This window comes from Xenopus tropicalis, chromosome 8, assembly GCF_000004195.4.
Source record: "Xenopus tropicalis strain Nigerian chromosome 8, UCB_Xtro_10.0, whole genome shotgun sequence".
Classification (NCBI taxonomy): Eukaryota; Metazoa; Chordata; class Amphibia; order Anura; family Pipidae; genus Xenopus; species Xenopus tropicalis.
In genome coordinates this window covers 98372118-98391314 of record NC_030684.2, presented here as the reverse complement: position 1 = coordinate 98391314, position 19197 = coordinate 98372118, and the positions used below count along the sequence as shown (strand labels likewise).

Here is a 19197-nt window from a genome sequence, read left to right as displayed (position 1 = left end):
CAATTTTCTACTTCAAACATCTTGTTTATGCAGGATGTTTTACAGCCTCCTTTAAAAGGAAAACACATGGTGCTAAGAACAAAAATAACAGTACACTGAACTTTAGGACATCCAAGTTGTGTCTGCTGTTTATGGACGCCAACACTATCAGAATGGAGAAAAATAAATTGCATGTGCCTGTACTTAAGACCTGCTCATACCTTCATACCAGTGCATAAAGGATGACATTCTTTATCAATAATTAGATGTCTTTCATCTCACTACTTATCAGCCAAAATACTAAAATACCTAAAATGCTACTGTGTTCAGTGATCACATCACATATCAAAAACAAAAGGTTCATCACAATTGAAATAAGTAGCTTTCTAAATATAACTGATTACAGTATAGAGTATATACTTGACATTTTGTTTCTGAAAGTATCAAGCTACTTTACTTTAACCCTGTCAGACATCTTTTTATGGAGGTTATCTCTCAAAAGTCAATGTCCTTTGCTACATTTGCTTAACCAGCTCCAACACACTCCACAAGAAGACAGAGTTAACTTGATTATTTCAGAAATAATGTTTCATTCCAGTTTAATTAACCAGTTTAATTTCTGTCCAGAGATGTCCTCCTCCTTACAGCTCTTGTCTTTGCTGCAGGGTGCTGTAAGTTGCATCCCTACGAAATGCAATATGTTAACATCCACTAATTGTTATTATAGTGCGGGGAAGATGCCATTTTTGTCAGGGAGTGGCCCTAAAGTGCGGGTGCAATGACCCAGGTGCTCTATATTGTATTATTGTCTCAAGACTGATCTCCCATGCACTGAATAATAAATAGTGGCTTTATGTGGGCATGGCTTTCAAAAAAGGCTGTGGTGCAACCCAACCTATCTAGGTTTACTCCCTCTTGCCTGTATTCCAATGTTGGCATGTCTCCGTATAAATCAAGAAACACTGTTAACACATATCCCACCCTGCAGTAGAAATCAGTATGACATAAGGGGCTCTTTATTTTCTAGGTTAATTACAGGATAATCCCAGGGATTTACTGCAATGGGCTACATTATAGCTCTGCTGTGTTTTCAGGTGATAATTCTGCCATAAACCTTGCAATGAAATCCTATAGAAAGCCTATAGAAAGTAAATCATTACATTTCAACAACATATCATTTGTGAGGATGAAGCACACTTCTTATTTATTCCAATCTCTTTAGGCTAGCAATACACCTAATATGTATGTATTAACTGACAGCAGATGTAGTGCAACTGTGCCTAATCATAATATACATGGAAAAAAGAATTGGATTCAGAACATGCTTTATTTATGGTGTCTAGATATGAGTGCCTGGGGGCTAGAGTAGGTCTGAGCAAGATGCATGCATTATCACTGTGTGACCTACTATATTCTAACTCCAAAACCCAGGAAGCTAAATGAGCAATCAAATCACCAGAGGTGCCAGGTGCATAACATTTGCAGATCTCCATTTGCTTTCTGTGTCACCCACTTATGAGGAACAAATTAATTCATAGCAGCACAATGGAATAAAAAGATGTGTCAGGCTGGCCGGCACATTACTGAACCCAGTATGAATGGAGCGGGGAGAAGGAGGAGAATTAGGTACACTAAAGGATGAATGATTCAAGAACCATATGATAGACAGATTGGAAACAAATCCTGCAATAACCCGCGGAGCTTTGAACATGGTGCATCCTGCTAACTGCATACAAGAGACAGGATGGCACTCTGTAAAGACATGTAATACTATAAAGGACATATTTATAGTTTATTTGATGCAAATATAGAATACCACTGTCTCTTGCTTGTGCTTGTAAATATAAAACTCCACCTTACCATTATATATATAATGGTAAGGTGGAGTTCCCACTATAGCAAGGTAGCATTTGATAGTTAAATACTTCACCATCAAACATTTATGATGAAATGTCATTAATGGTATAAGTGGCATACATTTTTTAAACTAAATCTCATATTCTTTGATACACTGAGCTTGGTCATTTCTCTATACATGTGCATAAAGGATCCTTCAAAACATGTTTATACAGAACTTGTTAATATGGCACTGTATTAAAATACTTTCCACAATTAAAAACAACCACACTTACAGCACAACACTATCCAGTTCTAAAGATTTTATAATTAAACAAGTCTGTATCTCATAAGACCTGCTGATTATATCATGTTTAACATATTCCTATATATGATTCCTTTACAGACCTTCCCCACAACAGATGTTATGAAAACAGGTCCAGGCTGAAACTCTGAATATTGGAATTCTATCTACTTTTCCTTCAATCTGTTTGCACTATGCCAAGGTAGAGTCAGAATGGAGTCACTCCATCTTGCACAGGAGCTTTGTTCACATTGATTCTGGCTAAATATTTCCATTTGTTGTACTCTTTCTCTACTCAGACACTGATCGCTCCCATGTGCTTTGGTGAGTGAAACAAATTTAGCTATTGTCTTAGTAACCAATGCGTTTATATTTTATACAACTTAGAAACTTAATTTATTTAGGTTGTTCTTACTCTACAGGGAAATTAGTCCAATAAATTAATTTTAGGTCAGATCTATTTTACTGCAACATTGTAATCTGATTGTTACTCTAAATAGAGAGATTGGAAGGAACATTTCTCTAACATTATATTATGCATACTCTTGCAGTATATTTTTACGAGTTTTAAAATCATATTTTTTCTTACTCTCAAGTCTAAAGATTGCTGAAAGTAGAACAGTGCACAGAGATTAACTTCCTATGCCTTGTGACCCTTGTCAGGTCATCAGACAGGGCTCTGGGTGGAAGGCACAGCATCCCAAACCTAGCCCAGCGCTGTGACAGTTACTGCAGACTATTTTGCAGCGGTATCTTTCCCCTCTGAGGACTGTGTAAAAGCACTCCTTAGCACTTACAGGTGATGTTCATACAACGCAGTAGATGTTTTTCCACCACTTGTGCTAATATAAAATGCGTTGGGTAAAGCTCTCAAAAGCCCCCATGTGCCAATGCCCTTGAATGCTTTTCTTCATTTGATTTCTTTTAAGTTAAGCAAACATAAGAAGTGATCTGACCTAAGCAACTCTGAGTGTAACTGTGCCACTTTTCTTCTGCTTCCATGTATTATTTTTTTAAAGAAGAGGTGAATTTTCCCAGATCTAAAGATCAGTGATTTAATCTTCCCTTTCCTTTGATTCATTGTCCTTTGCATCCCACAGTTGTGCTTTAGAAGCAATTTCAATTAAAATCTACAAACTCATATAGCATGGTCTAAAGCAACACATGCAATTTTTTGTTCTGGGCTCTAACTTTCCCCTTTATGATGCGGCATCAGCTAATATCTATGTAAATAAACTCTAATGTTGTATGAGAGCAATGGCACACAGTCTGGCACCTCCGAAATGAATAAAAATTGCAGGGTCCAAGTTGCCTGAAATCAACCAATGCGATATTACTTTAAATTAACCGATAAGGCAGTGCAATTCTAAGACAACTATAACTGGTCTTCATTTCTATTTCTTGAGGATTCAAGGTATTTGATGTTGTTTAAATTATAATCTGGTTGCTAGGGTCACTGACTCAAAGTATTAGGAGGCACAAAAATACAAAATTGATTGCAATAAGGAAACCAGGCTGTACCTTCACTCTTCATTGCAGATTTTGCATGCCCAATAGCTTCCCAGGGGGAAGGGATGTCGAGGAATACAGCATCCGCAATGCCAGTGACACCAAAGCCATGCTTGCACACATCCTGGTTCTTCACTGTGACCAGATGATCCACTTTATGCTGCCGGAACTCCTCTATGGCTTTTTCCGCTCTCTGCTGGTGGAACTCCACTGTGTATAGATGACCTGTGGGGGCCACTGTCCGTATAATAGCATGTGAGAGTGAGCCACTTCCAGTGCCTAAACAAAATACACAGATAAAGGTCAAGTAACCAGTCTAAATAATATAATAAAGAAAATGGAATTTATGGGCTTATTTTCAAATTTTGGAGCTTGTGAATTTGAATTTATTTTACCAAGCAGAATATGGCTTGACGTTGCCTAGGACAACTCCCAGTGTCCTCTATATAAACTCACTAGCTTTTAGATAGTGAAGTTTTATATTCAAGTAATCACTTCATAAATACCAGACATTCAAGTTTTTGAACCATAATTCAAATTCCAGTCAAGAACTTGAATTAGGGGAAAAAAAAAAATCTAACTCGAACAATGATAAATCACCCCCTAAATGTTCATATTTAATAAATACCCATGCTGTGTAAGATGGCAGATATGAATCTTTCTAAGAATTCATAACTGTCACTGCATTTTTAATTTAAAAGATCAATGTTACAGCCATCTTGCACAGCCTCTCATGTACAAGGACTGCAGAAAATATTAAGGCTTTGGCAACTATGGCATATGCATGGCCCTCAAGCTATACTAATCCAAGTAGGTCAAACTCTTTAAACAGGCACTTAACAAGCAGGGGGTTGAGAGTTATAGATCAAAGCAGCAGGAGGGCCATGGGTTTAACATGCCTTAGTTATAATATTAAAATACTGTATAAGTGTTACAGGTCGTTCTGCATTACCTGGTAAGCAGTGTGAGTGCAAATGGAAAATCCAATTCCCCGTGCATTCTGACTTATACATTACTGAATGCCCAGATGTAAAAAAAGAATGACCACATTTTAAACATGCACCAATGAATGTGTACACAAAATGAAGCTGCACATTAAAGTGCAATTCTGAAGCTGGTACAGAGTTACATTTTTTATAATGTTGTCCAACTGTGCAACAGCGAGCATATAGACATGATGCAGTTTTAGCTATATCTTGTTTTGAATTGGTCGGCAGAGATCCACTGTAGCACTCCCACCCCCTAGAGTGGTAATTTGTGGCTTGCCAGTTACCAAGACTGATATTAAGTGGTGCTTTTACATTCACTATTTTATTTCAGTGTCAGGTGGCACATGAGCTTTTTGGGGTACACTACAACCGAATTTGAGATACATATATGCGGGTATGCCTGGCAGTTACATAAGGGAGCAACATACTGTTACTTTTCTGACCTAGTGAAACAGAGCACAAGCTTCTAAAGGTACAAGGAGATTTATCACATGGTCTTAATTACAGGTTACATCAATGTTATATTTATGTAAGGGAAGAAAAATCTTGTTAAAACTACCAGAAGCAGAGATCCCAAGGACTTGCATATATTTGTAGGATATAGAGTTAATTACACACTATGACTTTGGGTTAAATCACAAGTGTCCTCTAGTTAAGCAGCTCATGGGGAAATGCACTGATAGAGCAAATACAAAGGAAAGCTACATGACTTTGGCATCCAATGTGACAGGCAGATAGGAAGGCAGCAAGCCATGCTGTGTTCTCAAACTGCAGGAATTAGACCCAAAGGTTGCTGCCACAGCAAATAAAATAAAAATTGCAAGCTCACATATGTACATAATATTAGCTAGATCTAACAAACTACAGTGTAAATCACACGTGTCAAATACAAGGCCCATGGGCCGAATAAGGCCCTTCTGGCTGTTATATGTGGCCCCTGGTGACTGTGCCTGACCGTGCAGCACCAATCGCCTGACTGCACTGTGACTGCGCCTGCTTAATAAAAAATTTGGCTGGTGACTTAGCCTGTGTTTTAGATTTTGGCCCCCTCATGTGATTGAGTTTGACACCCCTGGTGTAAATGAAAAAATGCTGTATTCTACAAAACTACAGTGCACACAATAAAAGCTGGACAGATTTGGTATCTGGTGAACTATTGTGCCTGCTAAAGTTGGAGTTTAGTTGGCAAAGGGAACAGTCTGTAGAAGCGTGCCCTTGTAAAGACCCACGTTATGACTGACTGAAAAAGGCAAAATTTCCAGGATGTGTTTGGACAAAGCAAAGGAGCAGCCATAAGTGCAAGGAACGTTTCAGATACTCTATGGAATCAAGTGCATTCTGCACACAAACTGATCTGGATTCAGCTGCCTGTTCAAATGTCTTTCTCTGTTTTATAACGACCAGCGATAGCATGCATTTAAAGTGTCTGCCCTCTACCATAAACCATGTCCCTTGAAAAAGTTAATGAACAGCATGGAAGATTTACTATAACTGTTGTTCAGTGATGTTGTTGTCATTGTTACCTATAAAAATTCCAATGTTAATAAATGACCTTTCACATAAAACTTAAATGCAATTAAGCTTTACTGTTCCTTTAAAAAGCCAAGGTTAACTATAAATGAAAGTAATAACATATATCATTATAATTTACGCCAAACAGACCAAAGAACCAACAGACCTACATTTTATATAGCAATTGTATATCAATGTCATAAACAACAGCCGTCGTCACTAATGAATATAGCACCTATTAACTTATTACATACAACACTCTATGATCAAACAAATAAGATTAAAGAGCTGAAAAAAAGCAAAAGCCTTTGTACTAAGGGACTGTAAATAAAGAAGACAATATAGAACCAGTAGATAATACGGTGCACTGTAGATTAATTCCTTTGTAAGCAAAGGGGTATGCAAAAAAATGGAAAGTGAAAACGTTTTCTCATCTATATCAATAAGAGATCTGAAACCCAGACAAACTCTGCTGTTTGGGATTAGAGAAATAGGACCAGTTATCCAGAATGCTCGGGACCTGGTGTTTTCCTGAAAAGGGGTCTTTCCGTAATTTGGATCTCCTACCTTAAGTCTGCTAAAAAATTATTTAAACCGTAATTAAACCCAATAGGATTGTTTTGGCTCCAATAAGGATAAATTATATCTTAGTTGGGTTTAAATACAAGGTACTGTTTTATTAAAAGTAAAAAGAAACCATTTTAAAAAATGTGAATTATTTGATTAAAATGACCTTTCCGTAATTCTGAACTTTCTGGATAACAGGTTTCTGGATAAGGGGTCTGATACCTGTACCAAATCTAGTCAGTTTTATCAGACAGCCCAAGAGAAAACCAGAAAGGTGACAACCCAAGAATACCCTATTATACTCCTCTATCACATACCCTTTGGTCCTTGTTCCAAGAGTGACTCCAAGCTATATGCAAAAGACACTTCAGACTGCTTCCTAATGTTTTAGAGATTAGAGACTGATGGGCTCAAAGTCAGTTTTCACCTATAGCCATTTTCTTTTCACAATATGCCAGCTGTATATCTGGTGCTATCCATATCCAATCTACTAAAAGGTGCATGTGGTGAGGAGAAACCAAAATAAATGTATTTTTAACCTCTTACCTGGATAACCAACATAATCTTAGAGAGGCGCATTTCCCTGAAGCATTCCATCATCTTTTGTGGGAAAATTACTCTTACTGCAGTTAACAGTTGTTAGGAATTACTCAATTTAACAAGTGTTATGAATTCTCTGTATGTGCATGACTTCAAAAGCTGCTAAAGTCCTTTGTGCCATTAGGCCCAATGATGATAACATTTGAAAAAAACTTTGTGGGTGTTTCCTCTATTTTCTTTTTTAAAGTTTTTGGCTACAGGTTGGAATCGGTATCCCTTCACAATATCAGGTGCTTGCTTATAAAATACATTAGGATTTTAAATAGATGATTATCCAGGAATGGGGACATAACTAGCATAAGTAGAAGATTTATGCTAATGATCATAGAATAATGTTATATAAGCACAATGAAAGAAAATGACCGTACTCTGTGCAGAGTATGTTGTAATGGAGCCGTGTCAATTTCCAAGCCGTGAATGACAATTTAAACTCACTACCTCATTTGCTATGCCCCGTTAGTTGTCTCCATTCTCCTAGGTTCAGACAGCCTACAATAACAGTTGAAAAGCTACAGCTTGCTCTTATATTAGAAAACACAATGTAACATTTTTAGATAACAGGAACAAAAGAGGGAAAGTACGCATATTTAAAAGGGTTGCCAGCTGATATCAATTCTACTTGAGTCCCTTTTTATTTTTTAAGTTTTTATGTTCTGCAGCTGTCCCATTTTGTTTTTGAGCTTCTTGGGTACAGTTTATATACTCACAGAGGATATAGCTTATGGCAATAATAATGTTAAACAATTTATTTGCTCTCTACAGCCCTATCTTGGACAATCCTCTCTTCACTTCAATCCTCCAGACATACATTCGCCTTATGGCCCTTGAAAACTTTACTAATGCAAATACCTTGGTCCTGAAAAAACAAAAAAAACTTCATATATAACTGCAGCAAATAATGAATTTTGGTAAAACTGCTCTACCATGAAACTACTGTTACAACAATATAAGACATAGAAAGTACCTGTCTCATGTATCTGTAACTTAAAACTGCTACTCCAGTCTCTCATACTAACGTAAGACTGCCCAGAGAGTTCTTCGTATACTCTCGTGAGTTTTATGGTGTACTTTTTATTTCTAAATTACACTATTTACATGGCAAATAATTCACACTACCATTTAAAATTTTATTCTTGAACCAGCAAATGTATTTTTTAGCTGTAGTATTGGTGTGTAGGCAGCCATCTCAGTGCATTGTGCCTGAGTCTGAGCTTTCAGGAGAAGCCAGCGCTACACATTAGAACTGCTTTCAGGTAACCTATTTCTCCTACTCCCATGTAATTGGAGGAGTCCCAAGCTGGACTTAGATTTCTTACTATTGAGTGCTATTCTGATATCTACTGGGAGCTGCTTTCTTGCTGCCTTCCCATTGTTCTGCTGATCGGCTGCTGGGAAGGGGGTGATATCACTCCAACTTGCAGCTCAGCAGTAAAGTGTGAATGAATTGTATCACAGCACAAGTCACATGGCTGCGGCACCCTGGGAAATGAAGAATATGGCTAGCCCCATTTGAAATTTTAAAATTAAAATCTGTTTGCAGTTTTGAAAAACTAATTTCAATGCAGGATTCTGTTGGCAATGCGCTTCGAAAAGAACATGTTTTCCCATGACTATTCCTTTAAAAATAAAAAGCCCTAAACATTTGCTTATATAATTGATGCTTCCTTTGTTTCATCTTCAAAACACCACATTAACAACAACAAAGGAATGATGATCTCTTCTTAATTTAGTCCAACCAGTGAATATCAGTCTGAATGAATATATATTCATGAAATACCAAATTATCACTGTACACCTGCCCTTTTTAACAGCAGTGATAGTTCATACATACACATGGCTGGCACCATGAGTACATACCATCCCTTTTTTCTGGTACAGGTATGGGATCTGTTATCCGGAAACCCATTATCCAGAAAGTTCTGAATTACTGAAAGTTTTTTTTTTAAAAATGATTTCCTTTTTCTCTGTAATAATAAAACAGTACCTTGTACTTGAAACCAACTAAGATAGAATTAATCCTTATTGGAGACAAAACAGTCCATTTGGGTATATTCAATATTTAAATTATTTTTTAGCAGACTTAAGGTATGGAGATCCAAATTACGGAAAGATCTCTTATCGGGAAAACCCCAGGTCCTGAGCATTCTGAATAACAGGTCCCATACCTGAACAGAACCTGGCTTTCCCACATGACTGGCTTAACAGATGGAGTTTTACATACTTGCTAAATTTGTCAATGGGCAGTACTATTGTTTTTTCCAATGGCAAGTTCACATTAAATTGGTTGTTTTGTCTTACTTCCCATTTCTGCTCTTCAGTCACTCCAAACCCACACCAAATACCCTCAAAATGAAGCTATACGCAGCTCCATACTTGAATAAATTTATTCAAATAAAAAGATAAAAAACAAACAAAAATATTCCAGTTCTGAAAGCTACAGAATAAAAATAGATGTAACCCAATGATTACAAAGAATAAGAAATCAAGATCAGTTGCATACAGATTAAAATTCTGCCATCTACATCACATTTAGGGGCATATTTATTATGCTGTGTAAAAAATGGCAACAAAATTCAGCAGGCTTTGCTGTGTAAAAAAAACAAAACAAAAATGTTTTTTCTTCAGCCAGAACTTGAGTAAAATAACGGTCTACAATCTGGCATTTAGACACCAAATTTGCTTCTTATTTTACACAGCTTTTTACACCGTTTTTTCAGCAAATTACGTTTTACACAGTATAATAAATAGGCCCCCAAAAGGTTGATTAAGGTGAACTATACCTTTAAAGATAATCCCATAGCTGTCCAAGTTTGGATATCATTTGTATTTGGCTGGTACGTAATTTGAAACTGCCTCTGAAACTTCTCACTCTGTACAACTGGATATATGATTGTTACATTAACAGTCCTATTGTATTTCAACCCCCCCTTTAAATGATTTATAGATAAAAAGTAAGAATAGCAAAAACCAAGGGCCTGAATACTGTGTAATTACCATTTATGAGGTATCATGCAGAGACAAACAAACCATTCAGTCTAGGTAGGTTTCTTTATGAGGCATATTACAAATATTTCAGATTCTGCCTTATATCATGCCTGATAAAGTGATTTGCAAAGGTTTGCTGTATAAATCTTTTCATTAAGCCAATAAGTGTATTGTGCCCTTCTATCAGTGGCTGACACAGACTAACCAGGTTGTTGGAAACTCCTTAAAATCAAGATTTGGGAATGTATTGGCAAAAAGCATACAAGAATATCACTAGCCCAACAAAGAATTGAATAATTTCACAAAGGAAAAAAACATTTGTGAGTTTGATCATAGAAGAAAGTCTTCAGCAAGATTACTGCATTAGCAAATATGTCAAAAATTCCATACTCCACGATTGCGTACAAATCATTCTTTGGGACTGATCTCTATACAGACTGCTGTATCCATGCCCAAGTACAATTGTTCTAAGAAATCTATATAGAGAATGGAATTAGTGATAAGTGGCATACATATTACTCAATGGGCAAAGCTCATATGTTAATCCAGTGAAGATATTGAAATCACCGGTGTTTTCCAATGTGAAAATGTAAACAATTGACATAAAATATAACAATCAAAGAATAGCAGTACTGTGGGGACACTACAAGCATGAAAGGAGTTAAAAGAGGCATGCACAAATACAATAAAACTAAGGTCACATTTTACAATGAAATGTACTTTTGCTTCTACTGAGATACCATCTGTGACCTCCAGAGCAGCACAAGATCACGTGCTCTGCGTAAGCTTTTTGAACAGCAGCTTAGCAAGAAGCTTGTAAATGCTAGGCCATTATCAAAATGAAATATCCCTTGCAAAGCTACTGTGTGGAAGAGGACCTAGCGGCTGGATTGAGATCAATATCAGTGCCCTGAGCTGCATACATTCATGCAGAAAAATGGAATGCAAAAAACACAGGGACTTATTACGCATCACCGGCACCCACACTGTAATGTGATCTCGCATGCCAGAATATCATCTAATGATCTATCACATTTTTAAACAAGAAAAACGGAAGCATGTAAGGGATTTATTTAATATAATCTGCTTGCTACTTAGTTTCCTAATCCCGTAGCTATAAACAAACACAAAGCTGCACTTCTTCACACCAGCTTAAGGTACATTGACTGTATGTGTGTTTGAGGGCAAAGCTGAGAAAGGGGGAGCAAACAGCAGCCAAAGGCGCTGTGCCGCCACTCTAAAGTGACACATTGCACAGCCATATTAAGAGCCTGCTAAACTTCTACTGTCTGATAGTGATTATGATATACAAAAAAATAAAAGTCTAGTGGTGCCATATGAATAATAGCAGAGTAGACTGATTACCGGCTTTGTGCTCTCTGTGCCAACACCCATCATTTAGTACATGCTGTTGGTGCATTTAATAGGAACAAGATAAATATCTTATGTAAATCAGATGGGAAGTACAATAATCATGAGGGGAAATGACCCACTGTGATGCATTAACAATATTTGTGTTATTTTAATTGTTGTATCACCAGAGATAAATGCAGATGGAGTGTGTGTGTATGGTATAGGCACTGATACACTGGGATTCCCTGCAAACCTATTCCACCTCCAATTAGTTGAGTACACAATGGCTTGAAATGCATATACCTGTCTATTCTCCACTTTCACCTGTAAGAATGGTATCACTTGTCTTTTACTTTGGAGGCAAGGGAATCAGTACTTGGGTTAAAAGAGATGAAAGGAACTGTTATGTACAGATAGTGAATGACAGACATGGATGTAGGAGAGTGCAAGTATGCCTGGGAACAATTAAAAAAAACTGTAATTATATTAGCAGGCATAGCGTGCATGAGCTGATCATGGGAGTTTCTGTATTACTTTCCATTTTTACCTACAAGAGAAGGGGATTAGGTACACTTGCACTGAAAAATATATTTATGTGATATGATACCCCCTGCAAACGTAGATCATTGCCTAATGCAGGCCAGTAGATTGTGACACTGTAGATGCCTCTTGGAAAACAGTTTCAGAACAAATGTAACATAAATATTAATAGTGTTAGCAGATAATAGTCTGCATTAAAAATTAGGTTGAAATGGAGAGTCAGTTATTATAGGAGGTACAGTATGTAATGTGAATGGCCAAGCATCCTGGAACATTGCAAGCAAGTGTCTTAATTGTAAGGTGCAATACCAAAGAGCAGGCTTTCTGCAAAAGAATGACTCTGCCTCACCACTCACCCCAGTGCCAAACTATAGGTAGGAAACTGTACGCACCACAGCACAGTGTGCTGCATTATTGCATGTGGTGCAAGGGGCAATAAATTGAGCAACTGGGCAATATCCAATACAATCTGCAATTACAAAGAACTAATATTTCTGAATAAGCAGTAAAAGCAACTAACAATTATACCTATACCTACTGTGATCAACATTTACCAAAGTAAATGTGCTTAGAAAGCACAGAGACAAATGTCAAGACTATTCTAGTCATGCCAGGATAACAGCTGCTTGAACAATGGAGTATCTGCATTTTCTACTCCCTTAAGGTGGCCACACACGTGGTGATTTTCGATCTTTCGTGCGACCATCGGTAGACAATAGGATTTCTACCTCCTTCTGCCGATTCAGCCCTGAAAGTAGATTTTGCTCAGGCATCTTTAATGGCGCCCGATCAAAATCTTTTAACCCGCCCAATCGGCAAGTCGACCGATATCCGCAGTCTTCAGCGATATCGGTCGCCTCACCGACTTGCCATAAACGCTAGAGAAAAGCCAATACATGAAAATAACACAGGCAGAGAAAAGAGAATGTACAGCTCCTTTTACCATTAGCCTAAAGCTGGCCATACACATTAAGATTTTTAAAAGATCTTTTAGTTATCATAGGACCAAGCTTATCCTGAAACAATCAATTAAAAGTAGGAATTGTTAAACTAAAACAACCAATTTTAAGGATATCGTCTAGTTGAAGCTAGGAAAACTACATGCTTGGTCCTGCAAACAACTAGACAATGGGCACATTTTAGTGCTAACTAAAATTTTCACACCTGCCCCATCGATTTCCTGACCAATGTCTTTAGAGAAAAAGTAACATAGTAGACGAACCTGACAAATGAAAGGGTTCATGTAGTTCAACCATTTGTTAAAGGGGTAGTTCACCTTTAAGTTAACTTTTCGTATGTTAAAGAAAGGCCAATTCTAAGCAACTTTTCAATGAATCTTCACTTTTTGTATTTTGCATAGTTTTTATATTATTTTAATTCTTCTTCTAACTCTTTGCAGCTTTCAAATGGGTCTCATGACCCCCGAACCAAAAACCTATTGCTTTGTGAGGCTACAGTTTGTTATTGTTACTTTATATTACTTACTTTTCTATTCAGGTCCACTCTTAATTATATATCAGTAGAGTAACCCGACTACAGGGAAAGGCAAAACAACCCATCTTAAATGTTCTCCAAGTTGCCTCAGAATGGGAGGGAAAAATTGTTTCTTAACTCTAAAAGGGCAACCAGACCGTAAATTATCTTTTTTTATTAAAAGTGTTCATTTTTCCCCAGTATGTTCTCACTTATGAAAAAGGAATCCAAACATTTTTTTTTAATCTATCTAATGTATCTGTTAGTACAGTCACTTCACAGCTGTCAATGTAAAAAAAACATTTTTGCAACCTATTTTCTTTCAATATCAGGGGATGCCCTAATGTTCTCTTTATAGATCTACTATGAATAAATAATGTGAGAACTTATACAGACCCATTATAAAATAGATGCAAAAATAGTATAGGTAAAACAGTTATTTGCCCATAGGTTTGTCTCACTATGTTCTGCAGGCTTGGACCTATGGCTCAAGTCCTGGTTATCATCAGCCTTAATTTATATAGTTGTTTGGGATCTGTTAACAACTACATAAACCTGACAAACCTTGGACAGTTACAGAGAACTATGGCTGGTTTTGCTACTAAACTGTTTTATCAGTAAGCAAATGCATCTGATTTTTATGTGTTCCTTTATTCTATGCAATCAGAGTAATTTCTCCAGCCTTGAACCTAAATCCATGCATTATTTTATTTGAAAAGAGTCCTCCCTTGCTTGCTCTGTATCTTAATCTGATATTTCTTGCCTTGGTAGTGGTGTCCAATACAGTTGTTCTATTACTGTAAAAAAGGCATTTTAGAGGTCCACAAGCTCTGCTATTGTATTATATGAGGCAGACTATGTTAGCTGAAACTAAGAATGCTCAACATTTTGGGATTAAAGCACATTATGCCTCTCAGTGATACTGAGTTATTGCTGTATTGATACTGTATATAGCTAGACTGCAATGTCAAGGGTTATTTTAAAGGAGAATGCAAGTCAAAATTGAAAAAGCATACTGCCCAATAGTCCTCCTATTGTTTAGTAAAAACACCACACTTTTGGCTCACCTAATCAAATATTTACTCAGTCACACTTACTTCATATTTTCTAGAACAGGCAGCCATCTCTAAAAAGGTATTCTCCCTTCCTTTACCTCCTTGCTTCATACTGCACATGTGTTTCATTCCCTCCCCCCCTCCCCTCTGGCAGATCCGCTTCTGATTGGCTGGTGGGCATGTGTAGCTTAGAACAGCAGACAGGATCAAGTTACACACATGCTCAGAGAATAGGAAGGCTGCCACTGGCACCTACAGGAAGGGGAGAGAGATTTCAGTGATGTCACTGTAGTCTTCACACTGCTGTAGGCTGCCAGCCCCATATCTCAGAGAAGCAAGCAGGGATCTGGGAATTTAGATATGCAGTAAGTACTTAAAAAGAATGCCTTTAGACTTACTATTAATTTATATTAACCTTTCATTGTCCTTTAAGCAGATGTGGCATACTACCCACTATTTTGCTTTGTTGTTAATTGCTTTATCTCCCCCTGTTATTTCATATCATAAAGAAATGAAAGGCAGAGTGCAGATACAGTAATACCTTCTTTTCAAGCATCTCCTAAAGCTGGTGAGATAAAATTAGTGCAAAATGAGTTCTTACACTATGGTTTAACAATGAAACAGAATATGTTTTCAGTAAATGTTCCATTTGTTGTGTATTTCCTGGGTAAAAATTCTACTTAATAAAAGGGGAAGGTAGCCGCACACATCTATGTCACTAGCAACAAACAGTGTGAAACTGTATATGTCACATATACTGCATGCCACACATGCATACACATTACCTGATTCACATACTACTGATCCTGGCTTCAGTTCCAGCATCATTGTGATAAGAGAAATGTCAGTGGAATAAAGGATTTGTGTGCGGTGAGGAAGATTCAGGGTCCATAACTCTGGAGTAGGGTATAGGATATAGACCCATCCTCCTTTACTGCAAATCACCTTGGACCCATACTTTTTTCCTATTAAGTCAGTGGAATGTCTGATGACTCCATATTTTGTCTGTGTCTGGCTACCATTTTGGATGGTAATTGGAAACATTGAGTCATGACCCAGGAAGACAATGGCTGTATCTCCATCTTCAATAAATTCTTTGTATTCCACAAAACTCATGCTGTTATATTCTGCTGTTCAACCTAAAAGTAAAGTGAACCAAAAAATATTGTCAGTTCTAACTGAAAGCAATTTCACAAACTATAACCAGTTTAATGGTGCTTTCTAAAAAGATATATGTCTAATTTTAATTATATTTGATGAATATATTTGGTTTGAGATTGCCCAACCTATGCATTAAGCAGTTTGCATGGTAAGAAGTATAAGACCAAGACGAAGGGCAGTAAATGTATATATTTTATGACACATGCACTGTCTATCAGAGAATCTGTCATCAATAACCCCTATTAAAATTTAAGTAGCACCTTATACCAATGAAAAAGTCGTGCACTATAGAGCCCAGTTTATGAAAGTGAATGAATGCCAGATTTATCTTAAGCGCCAACATGAAAACGACTTCATTTATTAGAGCACACTTTAGATATACCACAGTTAAATGTGCTACCACTACTAAATGGGCTGTTGTTTGCTATTTTAATCTAATACATTTAGCCCAATAAACCTTTCAAGCAGTAACATGGCTAAAACACTGATCTGATATATATGCTCTCCAAAGAAATCTACAAATCTTTACTATGACATTGTGAGCATTACAAACTAGGAATTACAGTACTTGGTCACAATGCTTTGGGATGTTACACTTTGACATCCTTGCCTTTGGAATGTCATAGCTTGCATAATACAAGGAATACCCAGTTCTTCTTTGCACCTGCTTTGTGTATTATATATCAGAAACTGGAAGCAAAGGACCTTTTCCCTTTCCTATTTGAAGATCACTATTTAAGGAGCTCCCTGACCCTGGATTGTATTACTCCACTACAGAATGTAAAAGTATTCACGTGATACATCATAAGCAACTGGAGTATCACACCCACCACACACCGACTTGACATATTGATGGGCAGTGGGCCACTGAGGAATACATCATCAGAAACTGGATTATCATTATTATTAATGGAAATGAGTGAATATATCACACATTTTAGACAAGCTAACAGATGTCTTAGCCTCATGGATATTCTGTTTTATAAAAACTCACGATTTGTAGCCGGAATGTAGCAAGGAACTACTGTACACAAGATCCCTGGCAAAACGCCGCTTCCTCCTACTAGGCACGTGTGCCGGTTCCGCGTCGCACAGAGATGACGTCACGGAGACTTGCGCTTGTCAGTGGTGCTGGCAGGGAAGTTCCCTGAGCATATAAACCACGTATCTTGGCTGGGTTTAGGATGGAACATTAGCAGCCTAAGCAAAAATGCGTGCTGGCAGGATAAATTAATAATAATATACATTTCGTTAGAAAAGATACATTTGGGCTTTATACAACTAATCCCTTAGAGCTGATGCGCACGTCTTCTGCTGCACCTTTTCTGTGAGATGAACCTGTGTTACCTACAATGGGCTATTAAATATAAATAAATGCCGCATTTGTATTTGAAATCATTACTGTGACCCCCTCACACTTTCTTTACAAGCCCGCCCTAGTGCCGTGCGGCTTTCTGCTGTCAGCAGTGACTTCTCCATCAGTACCTTCCCACACCATAACCACCCTGCTCTATACGCTTTTCTAAATCACAGTTAATTCCAATTTCCAAATTGCTAAAAAAAACATTTCTCCACAGCAACAGTACTAATGAAAGGATAGGATGGTAGTGGGCACTTGGACAAATGGATTATAAAGCATGCATTCGTTTTACCAGATGTGCATGCCAATGTCAAATCTCCACTGTGATATCACTTGTTGAAGGGCCCTTTATATTTTTAAAAAATGATGTCACACAAAGATGTCAGTGATATTCTTTGATAGGATGAGAGTTATTCTGAAATTCTGAAATTTTAAAGCCACACACGTGTCCCACAGGCCTGAAGATTGCCTAGCCCTAAAGGTAGTAGAGACCTCATTTTTTTTGTTAGTATAAAGATTTTGTAAAGATAATACTCTAGCTAGTGGATAGTGACCAACATGTTGCTCCCCACCCCCTTTGATGTTGCTCCCAGTGGCCTCAAAGCCCACTTTTAAATCTCTGGCTTGGAGACAAGTTTTGGAAGCACGGATACAGAGACTCCAAGAAGAGCATCCCGCAGGCCAGCAGTCCACATGGTGCTACCAAATAACCAATCACAGTGCTTATTTAGAATACTCAAAGAACTTTTTTCATGCTTGTGTGGCTCACCAACAATTTGTACATCTGAGTGTGGCTCACAAGTAAAAAAGCTGGGGATCCCTGCTCTAGGCTACACCCAGTGATTTATTTGCAAGAAATAAAGAGAATTTCTTAAACTTGTGAGCATTGTGAAAGTTGCCCTAAAACATAGAAAGACTGATTTAGACATAGACATACACACATGTTTATTGGATGATTATCTTGTCCTTACCAATTTAAGCCCCCTTGATCTGATCACTCTTCACTCCATAATCATACCCTTGGTGGGTTCACTTGTTAGTTTAGGCTCCCTACATCCTGATATGGCTCTCATACAGAACACCTATACTAAATGCATAGATTAACATGTTGCCACACAATAATTGATGTATATTAACACAGAATCTATGGGGTTTTCACAGTAACTAAGGCTATGGACAAACAAAAGGAAACTATCATCTCATCCAAGAGACAAATAGCATATGACTTACATTTAGCAGGTCATGCAGCTATTAACCCATAGTAAGGGGATACATTAGCCAGGCACTGTAGGATCATACATTCCATAAAATCATTTTTTTAGGTAAAGACTTTTACTTCTGGTTTAAAATAGTTAGTATGTAAAGCTGGGTTAATTGCTTCAAGAGCTGTCTGTTGCATTTAACATGGGAGAGTAGTTCAGACTAGGGAGAGAGTGTAAAAATAGATTTTCTTTTGAATCCTGGAAGCCTTTAATTAGTAAAGAATGGGTTAATCTCATACTTCTATTCCACTTTATTACAGACCAGGCCCTCAGACTGATTGCTATATTGGTCTTTGAATTAAAATACATCTCTCTCTAGCACAGTGTAGTGCAAGTCAGAGACAATAAATTAGTGCATACCCCGAAGTATACACTTCATAGAAGGCTCTGCTAAAATTAATGCAAGTTTTGCATTTGCTGACATGATTTGGTTCAAAGTACTTCATCTCTTTGCAACTGCTGCAATTGGAATTAGGCTGAGCCCTTTGCTCCTTAGGTACTGACAGGACACCTCATATAGCTAGTGTAATTGACAGATCCTGCTGAGGACCAGAACACCTATTTAGAAGTGTGAACTTTTAAGATTCAGGCCAAAGTCGAGGAATGGAAAAGTCAGCAAAGTCAACACAGGTCAAAGGTCAGGAAAGGCAGTAAAATTCATTCAGCAAATATGAGCTGCTTAGGACAGGTGGTGGTCAGATGTTATTAGGAA

General features: G+C 37.5%; 1 protein-coding gene across 1 annotated transcript in view; it reads right to left on the bottom strand.

The window, feature by feature from the left end:
• trmt61a (tRNA methyltransferase 61A) overlaps positions 1-16950 on the bottom strand; it is a 23708-nt gene extending 6758 nt beyond the window's left edge. Inside the window, exons 1-3 of the mRNA NM_001005009.1 lie at positions 16858-16950; positions 15488-15841; positions 3641-3907 (exon numbers count right to left, since the gene is read on the bottom strand). Coding sequence (NP_001005009.1) covers positions 3641-3907; positions 15488-15818 — 598 coding nt within the window. The 5' untranslated portion in view covers positions 15819-15841; positions 16858-16950. The remainder of the gene's footprint in view (positions 1-3640; positions 3908-15487; positions 15842-16857) is intronic.
• Positions 16951-19197: the final 2247 nt, after the last annotated feature.